Source organism: Bubalus bubalis, chromosome 16, assembly GCF_019923935.1.
Source record: "Bubalus bubalis isolate 160015118507 breed Murrah chromosome 16, NDDB_SH_1, whole genome shotgun sequence".
Classification (NCBI taxonomy): domain Eukaryota; kingdom Metazoa; phylum Chordata; class Mammalia; order Artiodactyla; family Bovidae; genus Bubalus; species Bubalus bubalis.
In genome coordinates this window covers 50,508,313-50,529,742 of record NC_059172.1, presented here as the reverse complement: position 1 = coordinate 50,529,742, position 21,430 = coordinate 50,508,313, and the positions used below count along the sequence as shown (strand labels likewise).

The window sequence follows — 21,430 nt, the reverse complement described above, 5'->3', positions numbered from 1 at the left end:
ACTCACTAATTGGTTCTAACACTAGACATTAACCTCCCTGGAGTCTTTAGTCATGACCTAGTTAGTGAGAAGTTGGAGCCTATCCTGTTACCCTGAGACCTTGGTTAAAACTGAAGATAAATCTGACAGACCGCGCTGGACCACAGGTTTTGCCCCAACAAAGGAAGAGCAGTTTGCATCTGCCTTTGCCAACTCAAAACTTCAGGAAACCCAAGACAAGAATCCATGGGCCTGATGAGCCAGATGATAAAGGCTATGGGGCAGCACGTTGATGCAAAAGGGGTTTCCATTTCCTGGTGAAGCTGCCACATGAGCACACCCGGGAAGCTAGCCTGCCCTGGGCTCTGGACAGAGGCAGCAGAAGCTGCTGGGCAGAGTCCCAGGGCATCTCTGGGCCCTGCACTGTCAGGGCCCTCTCTGCATGATGGAGTCTTCCTGCCCCACATCACTCAGGACCAGCAGGACCTCAGGATGTCTGATGCTGTGGCACCAGGGCACAGATGGCAATGCCTCGGCTTTCAAGGCTGAGCTTACCTTTGTTAAAGAAGTCACAGTCATAGGCTGAAAGAGAGAGAACAGAGACCTCTTGAGAAGCCTGGAACAGATGGACAGGGCCAAGGGCCCTAGCATCCCAACTCTCCCTCATTCCCCAAGGGCTGGACCTGGCCTGCCTCCCAAACTCCAAAATTCAGACATGGTCGTTGATCCAGATGTCTTAAAGTGTAGGAAATACAATGGCTCCTCTCTTTGCCCCCAGCATAAAGCTCAAAGGCTGGCCGAGAGTAGGCATTCAGCATGAACTGAATGAATGAATGCTGGGACATAAGGGTGTATTCTGTGTGATCCCAAAGGGCAAGAATAGAATCAAGAAATGGAAGCTCAGTTCAAGAGAGAGGTGACATATGTATACCTATGGCTGATTCATGCTGATTGGCAGAAACCAACACAATTTTGTAAAGCAATTATCCTTCAATTTTAAAAATAAATAAATAATTTTTTTTAAAAAAAGAAAGAAATGGAAGCTCCAGTCGAAAATGTTTTGGAAGGTACTAGAGAAATGCAAGCACAAGACAGAAGTTGGTCTTTCAACAGCATGGATAGGAAGGACCCAAAGGCCTCCAGGATCCAAGGCCCTGAGCGCAGTTTCCATCAGGCTTTGATGAGCTCCTCCAAGTATGTGCTCCATACGCCCTCTAGTGGCTTAGCACAGCACCACAGCCTGTTCCCTTGGCAAGTCAGCCACGGATTAGTCCACTGGGATAAGCTGGGGACTTTGTAGGTGGCTTCCCTGGTGGCTCAGAAGGTAAAGAATCTGCCTGCAATGCAGGAGACCTGGGTTCGATCCCTGGAGAAGGGAATAGGCACTCATTCCAGTATTCTTGCTTGGAGAATTCCATGGACAGAGGAGCCTGGGGGGCTACACAGTACATGGGATCTTGCCCTTTGGGATCTTGCCCCATGGGTCACAAAGAGTTGGTCACAAAGGTCACAACTGAGCAACTATCACTAACACTTTGCAGGGGGCACCTAAGCTCAGGAGCAAGACCATGAGAAGTCAGTTGACCCGGTAGATTTGGGACAAAGGCTGAGGAAGGGCCTCCCTTACTCATAGGCCACCAACTCCACCCCACACCCTCCACACCCCATGATGAACACTATTCCTCTGCATTTGGCACTGCCCTCTGGAAAGAGCACTAGGAATCAGTAGATGACCCACCATGTGGTTATGGGCAAGTATGTGCTTTTCCTCACTTGTGGATTCGGAAGATTGAACTTGAAAATCAGATCTCCAAGTCTCTGTTTTCAAGTGTGTACCAGGCTGCCCAAAGATGTGGTCAAGAGCCAGCTATCTAGAGACCCACAGACCTGGGTTCAAATCCCATCTCTCACTCATCAGCTGTGCATACTGGGGACAAATTTCTCAACCCATCTGAAATTTAGTGTCTTCCTCTGTAGGATGGGAACCACCACCAAGTATTGCCCCACAGACTGTTAAGGTCTGAACTGGAGCAAAGCAAGTGATCATTTCAGGTGCAAAATTTAAGGGGACCTCAAAAAAAATCTCGGTAATCAGGATATGTCATACTTTAATACAACTTTTAAAATTTCAGAATTAATGAAAAATATCCATGATGAAAAACATATCAAAATTTTAAAACAAAGACAAAAATCAGTGACCGCACCTTGCTGAGCCATATTGGAGCCTGAGGGGAAAGGAAAAATCAATAATATTGAGCCTGTTATTACTAAAATTGTGGTATTTTATTCATCAAAGATGTTCTTGCATTAGTTTTGATTTTTAAAAAGTATTGCCTGAAAATGTGATTTATCTTGATTACTGAGTCTTTTGGTACTCCTTTAAATCTTTGGCTCCAGGCACTGGCCTCACTTGCATTTCCCTAGTCCTGAATATTAAATGATTTAATGCACAGAAGGCTCAGGGCCTGACACACAGTGGATCCTCAATAAATATGTTCCCTTCTCCTTCCAGAAGTGCACGCTCAGTCGCTTCCGTCCTGTCTGATACTTTGTGACCCCATGGACTGTAGCCCACCAGGCTCCTCTGTCCATGAGATTCTCCAGGCAAGAACACTGGAGTGGGTTTCCATGCCCTCCTCCAGGGGATCTTCCTGACCCAGGGATCGAACTTGCATCTGCCTGTGTCTCCTGCATTGCCGGTAGATCCTTTACCTACTGAGTCACCTGGGAAGCCTCCTTCCTCAAGAACTTTTGCTAAAGGAGAAGGAGAAGCAGACTGCATGAGGACCTAAGGCATCTGTGGTGGAAGGGTCTCAGGGTAAAACAGGCAGGGAAAAGGGAAACCAAAGGTGGTTCTGCTCCATCTTCTTCCTGAGGTCATCCTGCCTGGACCTCCCAGGGCTCAGGACACACCAAGCACCATGTCCCCACGAAAAATGACAGGAACATCAGCTCTAGCACCAGTGCCGTGTCCTGAAGTAAGGCGTCTTGTGCCAGGAAGATCTTTGATGTGCAGGAACAAATAATAAATCATTCGAATTTCTGTGTATTTTACTTCATCTTTTAAATATTTATTTTTGTATCTGTTTTGTGGCATACTTTACACTACTAATATTATATATATGTACATGTACCTATGTATATGTACATATACACATATATGTATATGTATATATATATATGTGCTGCTGTGGCTAAGTCACGTCAGTTGTGTCTGACTCTGTGCGACCCCATAGACAGCAGCCCACCAGGCTCCTCCGTCCCTGGGATTCTCCAGGCAAGAACACTGGAGTGGGTTGCCATTTCCTTCTCCATATATGTATATATATTTATACATGTACATATATACATACATATATATGTATATGTACATACACAAAGAGACATTACTTTGTCAACAAAGGTCCATCTATCTAGTCAAGGCTATGGTTTTTCAAGTGGTCACGTATGGATGTGAGAGTTGGACTATAAAGAAAGCTGAGTGCCGAAGAATTGATGCTTTTGAACTGTGGTGTTGGAGAAGACTCTTGAGAGTCCCTTGGACTGCAAGGAGATCCAACCAGCCCATCCTAAAGGAGATCAGTCCTGGGTGTTCATTGGAAGGACTGATTTGAAGCCAAAATTCCAATATTTTGGCCACCTGATGTGAAGAGCTGACTCATTTGAAAAGACCCTGAAGTAGGGAAAGATTGAAGGCAGGAGGAGAAGGGGACGACAGACGATGAGATGGTTAGATGGCATCACTGACTCAATGGACATGAGTTTGGGTGGACTCCAGGAGTTGGTGATGGACAGGGAGGCCTGGCGTGCTGTGGTTCATGGGGTCGCAAAGAGTTGGACACAACTAAGCAACTGAACTGAACTGAACTGAACCCATGTATATATATGTATGTGTGTGTGTGTGTGAGCATGTGCATGTTTTTACTTGATAGGAGTGTGCAACCAAAAGTATTCTGTAGACCACCAATGGTCAAAAAAACACTACTCTCTTGTGTCTCTGATGGGCCTCATGTGTCTCAGCTGACAGGGGCTTTCACACTATCTCCTTTGACCCCCGCAATGAACCTTCTGGGACAGGTCTATTCCTACTTTTCAGATAAAAAATTGAGCCCCAGAGAGGTTGGAGAACTAGTTTGAGGTCACACAGCTTGCAAATGCAGCTCTGAGTCTGGAACCCAGGGCTCCTGACTTATCTGGTGAACTGGTCAGGAGCAGAGTCCTGGGTTTGCACCCAGACCATGTGGAGATGAGCCCTGGCTCCTCCACCAACCTCTGTGACCTTGAGCACGTTCCTGAATCTCTCTCTCTCCCTAACCCATTTCTCCAACTGTAAAACAGGAATAAACAGTCCTGCTTCACAGGCTACATGTGTGCTAAGTTGTTTCAGTCGTGTCTGACCCTTTACCACCCTTTGGAGTACAACCCACCAGGCTCCTCTGTCCATGGGATTCTCCAGGCAGGCATACTGGAGTGAGTAGCCATTCCCCTCTCCAGGGGATCTTCTGGACCCAGGGATTGCATTTGCATCTCTTATGTCTCCTGCATTGGCAGGCGGGTTCTTTGCCACTAGAGCCACCTGGGTACTTGATAATTCGATGAATTATACACACAAGCCATGCTGATGCCTGGCACATGGTAAGTACTCCATAGATGCTCACTAGAGTGATGGGACCCCACAGGCCTGCCCTCAGAAGGGGCACCACTGTCCCCCTCAGATGATGGGTCTGGACACTCACGGCAGAGGCGCGGGGTCCTCCAGTCGACGGCCACCCCGTGCTGGCAGCACTGGTGGGCATAGGCGGACACGCTGGCACAGAAGCACTCACAGTCACCGCCCCGGCTGCACCCACACGTGTCTGTCAGGCAGTTCGAGTAAAACCAACTGACGTCAACCTGGAGGAGGTCAGAAGTCAGAGGTCAGGGGACAGGCCCTAAATGTTAGCCCTTCAGCTTCTGGGCTGATGCCACTCAGCCCCAGGGAGCAGCACAAGCGTGAAGGATGGTGTGTGCTGCCAGTGTTGGGTGAGGGCAGAAGGCAGGCAACTCAGAGGGAAATGTTAACTCCGTGGACTGGGCAGACCCGGCTTTTGAGAACTAAGCTCTTTCCTTTCTGGGCTTAGGCTATAGGATCCTGGGCTTCAAGGTGTGGCTGAGAAACAGACATGTGGTGTGAACCCTCAGCCAGGGCCAGAGACAGTCAAGACAGGTCTGACAGCAGCCTTCGAGGCCCCCGAGGGGCCCGTGCAGAGCTGAGCACCAGCTCTCTTCTGTCTCCACTGAGGGCTGCTGCCGCAGCGTGAGGGATCTGTGTTCACCATTCAGAAGAACAGCCTGATAGGGAGGAAGAGACGTAAGGAGAAAGGCTTGTAAAGGTCACAGAAGCTGTTTGACTGTTGGTCTGTCCTGGGTCATCCAGGGAAACAGGACAGAGTCATCTGAAAAGGCCAGAGGCAGGGGAATGGCAGAGGTGAGTCTCCCCTCTAGATCAAGGCACGGCAGAGGGTTTGAGGGCAGAAGGGACTCCAGGGAGGTGGCGGTGGGGTAGGGGGGATCTCAGGAGCAGCAGAGCCCGGCATCCACTCACCACAGGGTGGCAGGTCTCAAACACCTTGCTGAGCAGGACGCTGCATTCCTTCTTGGCAAAGGGTTCTCGGAGAGGATTCAGGACACAAGTGTCTCGGGGGTCAAGGGTGTCTGGGCACTGAGGGGCAAAGGCAGCATGGTTGATCTTCTGACCCCTCACACGCCCACTGCCTGATGTGGTGGAGGGACTCCTGGAGCAGCTCCCTTGATGCTGGCCTCCTGTGTTCATGTCCTTGGATAATCCCCTGCCCTTGAATGTGGGAGGGACCAAACTGACAAGCCAAGAGGAGATGGGAAAGGTGACGCGTGGATGTGGTTATGTGTCAGTGACTGCATATGATCATGTTACGTAAGCCTGCAGGGCCCATCTGGCTGGAGTCCCTCTCTTGCCGACTGTGAATGGCACATGGCAGGAATTGTGGGTGTTCTCTAGGAGCTGAGGGTCATCTTGGGCCAACAGTGTGCAAAAAAATGAAAGTTCTCAGTTCTCTCAGATGCTGTCAACAGCCACAAGAGTGGCTGGAAAAGGAGATCCCTCTCCAGGGGCACCTTCAGATGAGAGCCCAGCCTTGGCTGGCACCTTGACTTGCAGACTGTGATACTGTATGCAGAGAACCGAGTCTGAACCCTGATTCCTGACCCACAGAAACTGTGAGATAATCCGCGTGTGTGACAGGATGCTGCTAAGTCTATAGTTATGTTGTTATCCTGCTAGAGGGGACAAATACAGATCACCCTGATACCTGCTGAGCCTCCATCCTTGGGCCTACATTGTCACTTGAGCCCCCCAGAGTATGCCCATAGGAATTATTGAGAGAGAAATAACATTAGGGGGTGGGTAAAAGGAAGGAAGTAATGGAAGTTAATCACCCATTCAGCTTCTCTGTTAAAAACACACTTTTTTGAGGCTTTGAGAAAAGATTTGTCCCACCTCAGGATTTCACTGAGCTCCATGCCATGACTAACTGCTCCCCTAACTCCAGTCTATACAGGCTTCTCTCTATCCACTCTCCAATAGAGAATCAGGAAGGGAAGATCACTCAGTCCAGGAAAGGCAAATGTGTAACACTCGAGTCACCACTCTCTAATGCAGCATCCATGGCAGACATAACTAATCAATCGCAGTTCTTCCAGATGAACCTGACGCAAGTGTTGGCACTTCTCAACATGGCTTCCCAGGCAGCCTCATCTGACTGACCAGGTTTGTCACACGAGGTAAAACCTATCCACCCATTCCTCTTCCAGCTCCTTCACTTCACAGAAGATCACAGAGAAGCTGGGGCTTATTCAAGGTCACCAAGCAAGACCCTGAATGGTCTAAGACAAGAACCCAGGTCTAGTGCTCTCAGTTCAGTGCTGTGTCCCCTCACCGCTCACAGCTTGGCAGCCTCAGTCAGACATCTTCCAAACCTCAGAGACATCTCCTATAATTTCTGCCTCTGATAATATTGTCCACCCTCTCAGAGGTCTTCTCGGATACATTCAGCCATCCAAATATGGTCTGTCTTTTAAGTACCACACTAGTCCCGCCACCTTCAGGAAGTCTTCTCTGATTGCCTCAACCCTGGAGATTTCTCTTGGTCTCTCCTCTCTGCTAGACCTATTGGCACAGAGATGGACAAAACGGTCCTGCTTCAACAAGCCTCATCTTCCCTACTGGGTAGTCACCTCTCCTAGGGCAGAGACTCTGTCTCCTTCCCAGCCCCAGCTCTCCCACCAGGTCTTGGTCCAGGGACTGACTTGTGAGATGGGATGATGGTGCATGTCCTCAGGCCACAGGGCTGAGGACGCCAGGTCAGAGGCTGACAGTGGGTTGCGGGAGCAGCCTTGCACCGACGTCCTTCTCCTCTGACCTGTGGCCAGGTTCTCTCAGTGCTGACTAGGGTCCATCTAGGTGAGGGGAGTGAGTCAGCTTGGAGAGGCTTTACCTCGACTGCAGCCCAACTGCCACCAAACTCCTGGGGGTTAGTTAACTCTAAGTTCTCTGGGGTTCTCATCTCGTTGACAGTCTTTAAGTCAAAGTTCCCACAGAGTCCTGCCAGCCGGCCCTGAAAGAAGAGAGAATGATCAGTTTCAGGCATTCCCAGGGTGAACCATAGGTGGGGTGGTGGCGGGGAAGGTGGCTATGAGCCTAGGAGTCTGTCATGGGCCTAGAAACAGCTACCGGGGTCATAGAGTGCAGAGAGATAGGAGAGTTAGAGAGAAGGGGCCCAGGGCAGGGTGGGGCAGATAGGACAGAGGTATGATGCTCCTGGCTCTTTGGCGAGGGTACAGCTCATGCAAGGACACCCAGGGGCTCCTCGGCTCTAGGAGGAGCACAGCACTGATGAGTATCACTGCTCACGTGACTACCTGCCACTGTGGCCCGGCCTGGATGTGCACTGTGGTTCTCTGGTCCCATAAGAGCGTGATGTGCTCCCGTGGGAAATGCACCAGTGTGAAAAACCCTGCCCGCCACGTGTGGACCTGCTGCTTCTCGTCCAGGAAGCTCTCCGGGCTCTAGGGGGACAGAGATGGGCATTCTTGAAGCCAGAGCATCCCCCAGAAGCTGGGTCAGCTGGGCCTGGCAACAAGTCACTGCCCAGCCCCAGGAGTTCACCAATTCCTCTGCCTCCCTCATGTCCTGACAGTGACCTCTGGGTCCCTGGCCATGACCAAGGAACTCAATCTGGGCTGATCACTCAATGGCTCCAAGAGAAAGGGCTGTTGTAAGGAAGCCAGTCCTTAATCCTTTTCTGCCCCCTATCAACTGGCAAACTGTCCATACAACCTTCCCTGCACCGGGCCTTACGGGATTTCCTGAGTCGTCATCAAAGATAATGAGTGAGTTCCCCACGTTGATGGAAATAAATTTCCTGCAGATGATGCCAGAGCTGTAGCAGTTTACATTTTCTACAATCACAGAGAAGCTGAAATCCGATGTGCTCTGGGGAGAAATAAGTTAGCGCAATAAACCAGGGTGAGAAGAGATTCTGTTGAGAGGCAAGGGGTAGAGGGATGCAGACTCTGAATTGGTTTTCAACCCACTCCTGCTTCATATGAGTGGTGTGACTTTGGGCAACTTACTTCAGTTCTCCGAAGCTTAGTTTTGTTTTGGGTGCCTGGTGTATGTAGGGACTCTCCAAAAAGTGTTTGATGAATGAATATATAATAGGAACGACTGGTGCTGACAGGAGTGTGAGGGAAGGAGCACTGTCTTACAGACACTGATGATGGTAGTGTAAGCCTTTTTGGAGGGCAATCTGCACCATACACAGAGAAGGCAATGGCACCCCACTCCAGTACTTTTGCCTGGAAAATCCCATGGACGGAGGGGCCTGGTGGGCTGCAGTCCATGGGGTCGCGAAGAGTCGGACACGACTGAGCGACTTCACTTTCACTTTTCACTTTCATGCATTGGAGAAGGAAATGGCAACCCACTCCAGTGTTCTTGCCTGGAGAATCCCAGGGACGGGGGAGCCTGGTGGGCTGCCGTCTATGGGGTCGCACAGAGTCAGACACAACTTAAGCGACTTAGCAGCAGCAGCTGCACCAGACAACATTCTAAAGGGATAACTTTTATAAAAATTCTACTTCTAAGAGTCTAGGGACACATCTACACAAGTATTCATTGAGTATTTAAATACTGGTGGATAATAAAACAAACTAGAGCACATCCTTTCTGTGGAATTCTACAGAAAGAAGAGAAATGTACCAAACATATGAGATAATGTCCAAAGTATACTATCAAGTGATGAAAGCAGATTGTGGAATCCTGCTCATGTTCCTGCAGGATTCACTCCTGTCTGTTATGAGTGCTTATTCAGCAGGCAACAGGAACAGAAGAGATGCGAAGAGGGATATTCGTTTTTAATATATGCCTCTCCATTGTTTTAAATGTTAGCGAAGAGCATGCAAAGCCTTTGAGATTTAACAAATAAAATAAAACAAGGTCTATCACCTTTGTCTTGTGGAATCATTTAAATTATATGAAAAACCCCAGCACAGTGCCTGAGCCATAGATAGGGCTTATTCCATAAAAAGTATTGAAAGTGAAAGTGAAAGTCGCTCAGTCGTGTCTGACTCTTTCTGACCCCATGGACTATACAGTCCATAGAATTCTCTAGGCCAGAATACTGGAGTGGGTAGCCTTTCCCTTTTCCAGGGGATCTTCCCAACCCAGGGATCAAACCCAGGTCTCCCACATTGCAGGCGGATTCTTTACCAGCTGAGCCACAAGGGGAGCCCATAAAAGGTATTACTATTACTATTATTTGATGAGATGGACAGGCCCTTAGCCAAAGGGCCTGAGGCCTCTCCCACCTGCCCTGTTGGTACCCTCTTCTCCTCCTGGAGGGGATCCTGCCTCTAAGATGTTCTCCTACATCACCATTCCTTTTCCGCTGCGTGAGCTGGTGGCTTTAACACATGACTCCTTTACACACCAACTCTCCAGTCAGATTTCTTAGTTCCAGCTTGACCCCAATTCTGTCACTGACTGTGTGCGACCTGGGTGAGATACCAACTTTCCTCAGCCCAATTTGCTCCATCTCTAACATGGGCTCAATAAACTCTGTCATTTAGGGTTGCTGTAAGAATTAAGTGAAATAATGCTTTAAAATGGCTTGGTAGACCACCCGGCATTTAATGAGGGCCCAGAAAGTATTCGTTTTTACTATAACAGACAGAAAACCCATTGGCACCCAGGAAGGTTATAATGGTGAGTGGACAGGCATTGGGGTATTTATAACTGGTGGGCTCTGTCCAGCCCTGATCTTGCTCCTCAGCACCTCTCTGAGGCTCTGAATTGCCAAACACCAGGGCTTAGATCCTCCCGCCCCAACCATCCAATTATGCGTCAGCTGCTCTGGGGACCCATGGAGCCAACTGTGCAGACATACGCAGGCGCTCACCTTGACCAGGTGCACTTTGCACGCCCCCACGAAGTCAAATGGGAGCCCATCAAACGTGCGGTAATGCCGGTCACCATAGGCCGTGCAGGCGGAGGCGCAGGGGTGGAGGGTGCACTGGAACGAGCCGCGCTGGCACACACTGAAATACACGCGCCCAGACCCCTCACAGGGCATGTCCCGCCCCCACCCTGAGCACCCACGGTGAGGCCACTGCCCATCGAGTACCCACTATGTACCCCTGGGCTGAGTGTCAACAATCATCGACCTCCAACAAAGGCCCAAAGGATATGAGGTTGGGTCCCCATTTTATGCAAGAGACACTGGGGTTCAGAAGGTTAAATCAATCAATAACAGAGCCAAGACTGACCCGAGATTGATTCAACTCCAATATCCACACTCTCTTTGCCACTTCAATCATTCATTCATTCAACAAGTAATAAGCATCTACCATATTCCAGGCATTATTCTAGGAGTCTGAGCTACATCAGTGAACAAAACAGCAAAAAATCTTCTGCCTTTGTGAAGCTTGTATTCTAAAAGAGGAAGATTCACACTAAATAATAAAAAATAATAAATAAGCATGAGTAGGTAATGTGTGTGTGTGTGCAGTTGTTCAGTTGTGTCCGACTCTTTGTGGCCCCAGGCACTGTAGCCCACCAGGCTTCTCTGTCCGTGAAATTTTCCAGGCAAGAACACTGGAGTGGGATATCATTTCCTCCTCCAGAGGATCTTCCCAACCCAGGGATCAAGCCTGCATCTCCTGCATTGCAAATGGATTCTTTCACTGCTGAGCTACTTGGGAAGCCCCGAGTGGGTAATAGTTAGAAGGTGATGAGTGCTATGTGGGGAAAGGAACAAGATAAGAAGGACTGGGAATGTGTGTGGGGGTGGGTTGCAATTTTAAATAAGATGGACAGAAGGACAGGTGAGCAGAGATTTAATGGGTGTGAGAAAATTAAGTATATGGACATTTGGAAAAACAGTGTCCTGGACAGAGGGTACAGCCTTTGCAAAGGTCCTGAAGAACACTCTGGAAGACAACATGGCTAGAATAGAGAGAGGAGGAGGAAAGGAGGAGCTCGGGGAGGTAACAGAGGTTCCGATCCTGTAGGTCCTAGAAGGCCACTGTAAGAATGGTAGCTTTGCTAACAGTGAGAGAGGGAGCGTTTAGAGGATTTCATCATGGGGATAGCATGATCTGAATGTCCATCTTTTTCATATACATGAATGTGCATATACACTCACATGTGCAGTCTATGCATTTTGGACATGTACCGACACACATCCATATAAATACACAAACACATCATCATGGTTACAAATACACATGCACACACATTCATATACACGTATGAACAAACTCACATTTATATTTATAGTCACAAAAACATCTCAAATTCTTTCTGTGCATATATTTATATATATACACAAACCCCTACGGAGCACACAATCACACAAGATAAATATGAACATGGTTGAAGGGGGAATGCTAGACTGTACTCATAATCATACATCCCATATCCACCCTCAGCCCCAACAAAAAGTAGAGCCTGGATGGGGCCCTCACTTACCAGGAATGGCAGGGAGACATGACCTGGTCCCCAGGGTAGTACTCCTTCCCTTTCCAAGTGCATGGACACTCCTCTGGCAGAAAGCATGCATCCCCATGTCTGAGCAGGCTGAAAGCACACAGCAGGCAGATGGTCAGGAGAGCACCCTTCCATCTCTGCCACCTGTGGACGACCTGGTAGCCACATGGATGCCCTGGGATGACTCTCAGCATTTACCCTGGAAGACAGTGACCGTGTACCTACCACCATCCTGCTCCTGCCCAGTGAGGTTCAGAACTACCTCAGCAACTGGAACATGAGAGGCAGGCTTGGCCCAGCTCAGAAGTCCCTGCCATCCATCAGGAAGCAAGGCTCGGCTCTACCAGCCACACCCCCCTGGCCAGGCTGGATGCCAGCTGTCCCATGGACACTAGCTGTACACTAATGAACACACCATGGACATGGCATGGGCCCTTCTACCAAGGTGGCTCATGGAGTAACTAGTAGACTTGCACTGGAAAGAAATGTGAAAGGGAATTTTTCAGGAAGATGGAAACTCAGATCCACAGGAAGGAATGAAGAACTCCAAAAGTGGAAAATATGGTGGTAAATATTTTTTAAAATTATGTCTTAATTTCTTTAAGAGATAATTGAGCATTTAGAGCAAGATTAATGTCAACTGGATGTGAATTGGGCTTCCCTTGTGACTCAGCTGGTAAAGAATCGGCCTGCAATGTGGGAGACCTGGGTTTGATCCCTGGGTTGGGAAGATCTCCTGGAGAAGGGAAAGCTACACCACAGTATTCTGGCCTGGAGAATTCCAGGGACTGTATAGTCCATGGGGTCACAAAGAGTCAGACACGACTGAGTGACTTTCACTTTCACTTAATGTCAATTAATTGTGGGGTTTCTAACACACGTAGAAGTAAAATGTATGATAATAATAATAAAAAGGACAAGAAGGAAGTAAATGAAAGCAGACTGTTGCAAGTAGTCTACATAAAGTGGGAAAACATCAATTCATAGTAGATGGTGATAAATGAAAGATACATTTTGTAATCTTTAGAGAACTACAAAAATAAAACAAAAAATATCAGGATATAGGAACGTCCCTGGCAGTCCAATAGTTAAGACTCTGCACTTTCAATGCAGGAGGCGTAGGTTGGATCCCTGGTTGGGGAACTAAGATTCCACATATCATGCAGTGCAGCCAAAAAAATAATAAATTAAAAAATATACAGATTAAAAATACTAATATATATATTTTAAATGAAATAAAGGAGAAAAAATAGGAGACTAAAGTTACTTAACCCAAAAGAAGAAAGAAAAGAAGAAAAAACAAAGACAAATAACAAATAAGATTGTAGTGTTAAATTCAATCCAATTATTAAAATCAAATGCATAAACTGTCTAATTACAAGGGAAAAACTGTAACACTGGCTAAAAAAGCAAGACTCAACTGTACTCTGTTTCCTAAAGATATAGTTGAAATATTAATATAATAGCACAAATAAATGAAAAGCAAAATGATGGGAAAAGATACCATGTAAACACTAGTTATAAGAGGCAGAGTGGCTATATTAAACTTACACAAAGTATACTTCAAGACAAATAACATTAACTCTAATAAAAAGGGATATTTCATAATAATAACAGTCCGAGATTTCCCTGGAGGTCCTGTGGCTAAGACTGCACTTCCAATGCAGGGGGCTTGGGTTTGATCCCTGGGCAGGGAACTAAATCCCATATGCTGCAACATAAAAAAGAAAAAGAAAAAAAGACTCCCACATGCAGCAACAAAGACCAAAGATCCCATGTCCACAACATGTCCTGGCATAGCCAAATAAGTAAATAATTTTTTAAAAAAAAGAATCAGCATGTCACTGTATGGCAAAAATCACCACAATATTATAAAGTAATTAGCCTCCAGTTAAAATAAATAAATTAATTTTAAAAAATCAGTTTATCAGCAGAACATAAGAATATTAAATGGGCATGCACCAAGTATCAGAGCTTCAAAAACAGAAGCAAAAATTCACAGAACTGAAGGAGAAAAAAGACAAAAGCACAATTATAGTTGGAGATTTTAACATTTTTCTCCATTAATGATAGAACAAACAGGCCAAAAAAATTATCATTGATGTCCCTATAAATTTGACAGCTTCTATGGGATGAACAGCAAAAACACTAAATATCTATAAATAATTCAATGACAAATGCGTAAACCTCTGGGTGAAAACTAGGAAACACTGCTGAGAGAAATTAAAGAAGGAGAAGGCCCAGGAAGTGGAACAATAGTGACCTACTTGCAGATTAGAGGACCCACTAGTATGAAGATGTCAGTTCTCCCAAACTGATCTACAGGTTCAGCACAATCCCAGTCAAAATTCCAATGGCCATTTTGTATAAACTGACAAGTTTATCATAAATTTACATGGAAATTCAAAAACCTAGAAATGTCCAAAAAACTTTGAAAAGGAACAAAGTCAGGGCACTATCAACTTCTGATTTCAGGACTTAACTATAAGCCTTCAGAAATCAAGACAGAGTGATATTGGCCTGCTGCTGCTGCTGCTAAGTCGCTTCATTCGTGTCCAACTCTGTGCGACCCCATAGACGGCAGCCCACCAGGCTCCCCCATCCCTGGGATTCTCCAGGCAAGAACACTGGAGTGGGTTGCCATTTCCTTCTCCAAGGCATGAAAGTGAAAAGTCGCTCGGTCCTGTCCGACTCTTCCCAACCCCATGGACTGCAGCCTACCAGGCTCCCCTGCCCATGGGATTTTCCAGGCAAGAGTACTGAGTGGGGTGTCATTGCCTTCTCCGATATTGGCCTAAGGACAGACAAATAGATCAATGAAACAGAAGAAAGAGTCCTGAAATAGACCCACATTTATACAGTCAATTGATTTTTTTTTTAAGGTGCCAAAACAATTCAACAGGGAAAGTCCTTCTTAAATGGGGCTAGAACCACTGGATATCCATCAGAAAAAAATACAATGAAGTGACTCCATTTTATAGCAGATACCAAAATATAATAATTTTAGATAGACTATAGACCCAAATGTAAAAGCAAAATTTATAAAGCTCCTAAAGGGTATATAGAAGAATATCTTTGGAATATGGCAAAGATGTCTTAGGACACAGACAGCATCATAAGGAAAAAAGTGCCAAGGTAGATATCACCAACATTTTAAACTTCTGCTCATCAGAACTGTTTGGACATATTAAGACTTTTTAAATAAATGAGCAGGCAAACCACAGACTAGGAGAAAATATTTGCTATACATATATCCGACAAAGGACTTGCATCCAGAATATATAGAGAACTTCTGCAACTCAATTTTTTTAAAAAATCAGCTAAATAAAAAGTGAGGAAAAGACTTAACTGGATACTTTACAAATGAAGATATGCAAGTGATCAAACAACAAATGAAAAAGTACTCACCACTAATCAATTACAAATTAAATACAAATTAAATTAAATACAAATTAAAACCATAATGTTATTTGACTATGTTCTCACTAAAATAACAAAAATGAGAAAGACTGAAAACATCAAGTGTTAGGATACAGAGCAGCCACAACTCACACACAATGAGAATGTGAAATGGTACAAATTCTTTGGAAAATAGTTTGGCAATTTGTTACATAGTGAAATGTACATCTACCCTTCCGATCAATTCCACACTGAAGTGCTCTTCCAAGAGAAAGCAGCCTTATTTAAAATAGCCCAAACTGCAAATAACCTAAATATGTATCAACATTTGAGTGGATGATTTAATTATAATATATTCATACAATGGAATACTACTGAGCAATAAAAAGAAGCAAATGACTGGGAAATGCAACAATGGATCAAAGACATATGCTAAGGAGAAGTCAGACATCAAAGGGTAGATACTGTATGACTCTATTTTCATGACGTTCTAGAACAGGTAGAGCCTATTTATGCCAAAAATAAAGAACTATGGTGAAGGGGTACGGGGAGATACCAACTGGGAAAAGACATAGGGCACAAGAAATTTTTTGAGGGGGAAGAAGTGTTCTATATCTTGATGGAGGTGTGGGTTACAAGAGGGTATAAATTTGTCAAAGCTCAGCAAACTGTATGGGGCTTCCCAGGGGGCACTGGTGGTAAAGAACCTGGACTCTGTGGGAGAGGGAGGGGGGGATGATTTGGGAGAATGGCATTGAAACATGTATAATATCATATAAGAAACGAATCGCCAGTCCAGGTTGGATGCATGATACAGGATGCTTGGGGCTGGTGCACGGGGATGACCCAGAGGGATGGTACGGGGAGGGAGGTGGGAGGGGGGTTCAGGATGGGGAACACGTGTATACCCGTGGCGGATTCATGTTGATGTATGGCAAAACCAATACGATATTGTAAAGTAATTAGCCTCCAATTAAAATAAATAAATTTATATTAAAAAGAAAAAAAAGAACCTGCCTGCCAATGCGAAGAGACACAAGAGATGCAGTGGATTAGATCCCTGGGTTGGGAAGATCCCCTGGAGAAGGAAATGGCAACCCACTCCGGTATTCTTGCCTGGAGAATCCTATGGGTGGAGGAGCCTGGAGGGCTGCAGTCCACAGGGTCGCAAAGTCGGACACGTGCACAGCAAACTGTATGCTTACGATCTGTGTGTTTTACGTATATATTGATTGGAAGCTCCATATTTAAGCCAGGGGGTCATTATTTTGTTGAGGATGCCCCAAAATGTCAGTTTCTGGAGGAATTTTTTTTTTTTTTTTTTGCCCAGCCAATTTTCAGGATTAGAATCCTCTTCCATTTCTGACCTGGGAGGCAAAAACTTTGATGCCATCATCCCAGGAACCAAGCCCGGGAAGTGGGCTGGGCCCCAGTTGGCTTTCACTCATCTCCCTGTTGTCACTCTGCATCTCATCCCTGCCTCTGTCCCCAGGATCAAAGTCTCTGATTTGACTTTTCTAGAAATTCTTACTGTCTTTCTCTTGCTGGATGGGGTAAGGGAATCCGGACATTTAACTGCTCCTTACACAGACTTGCCACTTATCCCACTGTCTTGCTCCCACCACCGGCTCTTCTGAGATGCCTGGAGCGTCCTGTTCCTGAAGCTGTCAATACCGTGTAGCCTGCTTCTCCTTGGCCTTCCCCTCTATAAGCATCAGCGTCAACCTCTGCTCTGCAGGGTCAGTTTCTACATAGCCACCCTGGTTCCTTCTTCAAAAACTATTGGCCTATCTCATGCCACTGTCATCCCATTCTCATTCCCTTTGTCCCTGGTGATTTATACATTTCTTTTAACTCCATTACCAACATTTCATTGTGGTTGCTAGAGGAAAAAATAAAAAAGCATGTGGTTATGTTCTACCTGAGGCCATTTAACCTTTCTAAGTCTCTGTTTTTTTCATAGGTAAAATGGGGATAATGACACCTTCCTCCGAAGGTCATTAAGAGAATTTAATTATAGACCTGGGCACACTGCCTAGCACTTAGTAGATACACGATAAATATTGGTTTCTTGTTCTTCCTTTCCCCATAATTGAATCAGACACCAGTGATGGACTGGCTCATCACCTTCCATCTTCACCCTCAGGCCCTTCCTTGCCACCCACCATCCACGGCTCCCTCTTGGCCTTTTGCAGACCTGCGTGTATCCTTAGCACCTTCTGTGTGCCCACCACAGACAGGAATATGCAGGGAGGAGCTCTGGGCCTCAGTGTGTGGAGCTATTTCTCCTTAACTGCTAAGGGAGTCTCTCCTCAGGGGCATTTGCAAATGGCAAATGCAAAAAGGATCCAAGTAAAGGAAGACAGTGCTATCCCTCACATATAGAGTGCTTGCTGCTGCTAAGTTGCTTCAGTCGTGTCCGACTCTGTGCGACCCCATAGACGGCAGCCCACCAGGCTCCCCTGTCCCTGGGATTCTCCAGGCAAGAATACTGGAGTGGGTTGCCATTTCCTTCTCCAATGCATGAGGGTGAAAAGTGAAAGTGAAGTAGCTCAGTCCTGTCCGACTCTGAGCGACCCCATGGACTGCAGCCTACTGGGCTCCTCCGTCCATGGGATTTTCCAGGCAACAGTACAGGAGTGGGGTGCCATAGAGTGCTTACTCTGTGCCATTTTCCAGATGAGGAAACTGAACCTCAGGGAAGTTAATTGGCCCACCCAGTAAGAGGTGGAATCAGGACACAAGCCTGACTCCAGAGTCCATGCTCCTAACCACTGTGCTACATTGCCTTGTGACCCCAGAGCCCCTGGCTCAGCATCAAGATGCAAAAGAATTGGGAGCAGCACAGACAGCGCCAGATGCCTACAGGGGCCCAGGAGCAATACACACACCCAGAGATTCTACGAAACACTAGGATGGTGGCAGGGGGACCAGGGACCCAGAGGGGCCCAGGCAGGGGTTGTTACTTATCACTGGCAGCCCTATCCCAGCTCCCAGGAGAATGTTCCACGATGCCAGGAAGTGCCTGTCCTTCCTTTACAGTTGAGACTGTAGCAATTTCCCTTTGACAAGCCCCTGAGGAGTGTGGAAACTCCTCAGAGGGCATTTAGCGCAGAGCATGAGTCACTACAGCAAAGATGCCAGGAGCTGATAGGGGTTCAACACTAACAAGGGGAAGAGGACAAGGTTCTCTGGAGAACTTAGTGCGCCCAGCTCCTCACAGCTCTTGTCTTCATCAGATCTCACTAGAGTCCTGCACGGTGGGTGTTACTGCCCTCAAGTCACAGAATGAGCAAACTCAGGCTCATAAACATTAAGTGACTTTTCCAAGATCACATGGCTAGTGACAAACACTAAGCCCTCTGGACTGTGGATGCTCTTGGCACAGCACCAGGGCATGGATTGAACTTTGAGAGGCTTGGAGCAGAGGAAGAGGATTCAGGTACTGTCCGCTCGGACTAATCCTGCAAACAGCAGCGGGGCCTCACAGGCAAGAAGACTGTCGCCCAAGTGGTCATGTCACTTGTCAAAGGTCACCCAGTCCTTGGAAACTTCACATCCTAGCCTACCCTTCACAGCCTGGGGATTGAAAAGGGAACCCCACTCTGGTTTCAGGATCTTTTGAGTTAAACTAATCCCTAACGTCAGGCATTGCTTTAGAGGCTTGCTCTTCAACGTACGGTCCCCAGACCTGCAACATTGGCACCTTGTGGGAGCTTGTTATTAATAGAAATGCAGAGTCTCAGGTCTAGGATCCTGTGCGAGTTCTCCAGACCTCACAGGGGTCCCTGGTGGATGCCTTTGTCTGGGAAAGGGCAGGCTCATGACCTATATCATGACCTCTGTGAAGGGGACTAGGCCCCAGGCCTCCCAGAGCCAGCATGCTCTAACCGAAGGGTAGGGTTTGGACTAAGCAGAGTTGGATTCGGGTCATGGATCTTTGGGCAGACCACTTCCCTCCATCCAACCCTTGGCCTCAAATTCCTCATCTGCAAAATTGGAATAATGATCCTCCCCCTCCTTTCTCCCAAGGATGCTCTGAGATTGAAAGACATCATTATACCAAAGTGTTTTATAAATAGCAAAACTCCAGCTGAATGTTCTCTCCTCTCTGCACCCTAGAAGCCCTGATCCTCTTCTCACTTTCTCTGGCCACCAGGCCTGGCCTGGGACTCCCAGCTGAGCCCTGAGCTCTGCACAGGTGGAAGCACACAGCCCCATGCTGCCAAGTCATGAGACGAGGCACCCAGCTGTCTTCTCAGCCTAGACCCAAAGTAAGACCAGCATCAGGGGTGGGCAGAGTGAGGCGCTGGGCCCTTGCAGTCACCTTGGCAAGCAGAACCCCCATGAGGCAACCCATGAAAGTCAGGCAACCCATCACAGCTGTGATGGCAGCATCTCAGACACCCAGGAGGGAGACCACTTCCACTGGGTGAGGCCCGAGCCCTCAACGTGGTCAGAAATTTGCAGGGATGAAGGCTGAGAGCTAAACATGGGTTTCCTCTCATGGTCTTCAGCCCATGAGACTTCTAGGGCAGGCTTGGCACCCACCCATTGTGTCCTCTTCAGCACCTCATTTAATTCTCACAACCATTTCTTGAGGTAGCAGGTATTATTATTATTCCCATTTTTCAGATGAAAAGCTGAGCCTCAGAGGAGCGAGGCCCCTTCCTTGTCTAAGGCCACACATTGGTGAAAAGCAGAGGGAGGTAGACACCACTCAGGCTTGGCTTCCCACTCTCCTGTTCTTTCTCAGATTCCTCACTGGTTATGACGCTGTACCTGGGCAGCCCTGGGCTGGCGCCTCCCTGCAAGACTGTGTGCGGTTTTCTCTGCCCCTCACTCCACCCTGTGGTCCCTGGTTCTGCCAGCCTTTCGGGGATAGAAACCCAGGGCAACACGGAGACATACCCCTGAGGACAGGCGCATCCTGAGAGGCAGGGCCCACGGGCTGGCACGCTCAGGTTCAGCAGCTGCTGCTCACACGTCCTCTCTCTGCTCAGCTCAGGGTCGGCATGCAGGTCGCTGCAGTTCACAAAGACCTGGCCCGCTGGGCAGGCAGCAGCTGGAAGAGGAGAGGGTGGTGCTGGCCAGAGCCTGGACCCTCGGAAGGATGCCTGCAACACCTGGGCCTGGGGTGGGTTCCTGGGAGGCAGAGGGTGGGGCAGGCAGGGAGACCTGGGGACGAGCCTCTGGGGGATGCAGGCAGAGATGGGGCTCTGAGGCTTTCTGCTGCCCTGGCTGCCCCTGAGGCATCCCTCGGGTTCCCAGGAGCACACGACTGTGGGCTGGAGCAGGGTGTTGTGCCACAACAGGACAGCCACCACCGGGTGTGTCCTTTCACGGGTACTGCTCCCGGCCCCTCACCTGCATTTTCTTACTTAACCTGCCACAACTCTGCGAGGTATTACTATCCCCCACTTTCCCATATGATGGAGACAAGCCACTTCTGCTTTCAAAAGACATGATAAAGAAAGAAGAAGCGTCCCAGAGGGACCAGAAGCAGAGCCCGGAAGCGGACAGCCACGCAGTGTGACAAAGTGGCCGGGAACGTTTAACAACAGGAAAGTCAACTTCCCGTTCACCTGTATTTCTGTGACATATACCCACTCCCTCTCCCAGAGCCTTCAGTCAAGTCGGCCTTGTACACTTATACCATGCGAGTGATCTTTCTCAGGGAGATCAATAAAATGGGGCTGAGTTCTATGCCAAGCCTGGGATGGGACAGAGAGAAAGGGATAGACACAGGAGATGAGATAAAAGTCCCAAAGAGAAGAAACCTGAGGACAGGAACTACAAAAAGAAGCACTTTCAGGGATACACAGGAAACGTGGGAAGAACGCAGGCATCCAGGTTATACAGCAAGAGAGGAAGTGAAGGCTCAGAGCGGTGAAGTGAGCTCCTCAGGGCTGCACAGGTGGTGAGGGCTGGGCAGGATGTGGAGCCGGGGTATCTGAGTCTAGGGGCCCTGCTCTTAGCCACCTGCCA

The 21,430-nt window shown here is 47.6% G+C and overlaps 1 protein-coding gene across 1 annotated transcript in view; it reads right to left on the bottom strand.

Annotated features, from left to right (window-relative positions):
• The window catches only part of OTOG (otogelin), an 85,543-nt gene that overhangs the window by 40,326 nt on the left and 23,787 nt on the right, over nucleotides 1-21,430 (bottom strand). The window contains exons 23-31 of the mRNA XM_044929582.2: nucleotides 20,354-20,507; nucleotides 12,026-12,133; nucleotides 10,455-10,593; nucleotides 8,354-8,488; nucleotides 7,915-8,061; nucleotides 7,491-7,610; nucleotides 5,564-5,680; nucleotides 4,716-4,872; nucleotides 535-561 (exon numbers count right to left, since the gene is read on the bottom strand). Coding sequence (XP_044785517.2) covers nucleotides 535-561; nucleotides 4,716-4,872; nucleotides 5,564-5,680; nucleotides 7,491-7,610; nucleotides 7,915-8,061; nucleotides 8,354-8,488; nucleotides 10,455-10,593; nucleotides 12,026-12,133; nucleotides 20,354-20,507 — 1,104 coding nt within the window. The remainder of the gene's footprint in view (nucleotides 1-534; nucleotides 562-4,715; nucleotides 4,873-5,563; nucleotides 5,681-7,490; nucleotides 7,611-7,914; nucleotides 8,062-8,353; nucleotides 8,489-10,454; nucleotides 10,594-12,025; nucleotides 12,134-20,353; nucleotides 20,508-21,430) is intronic.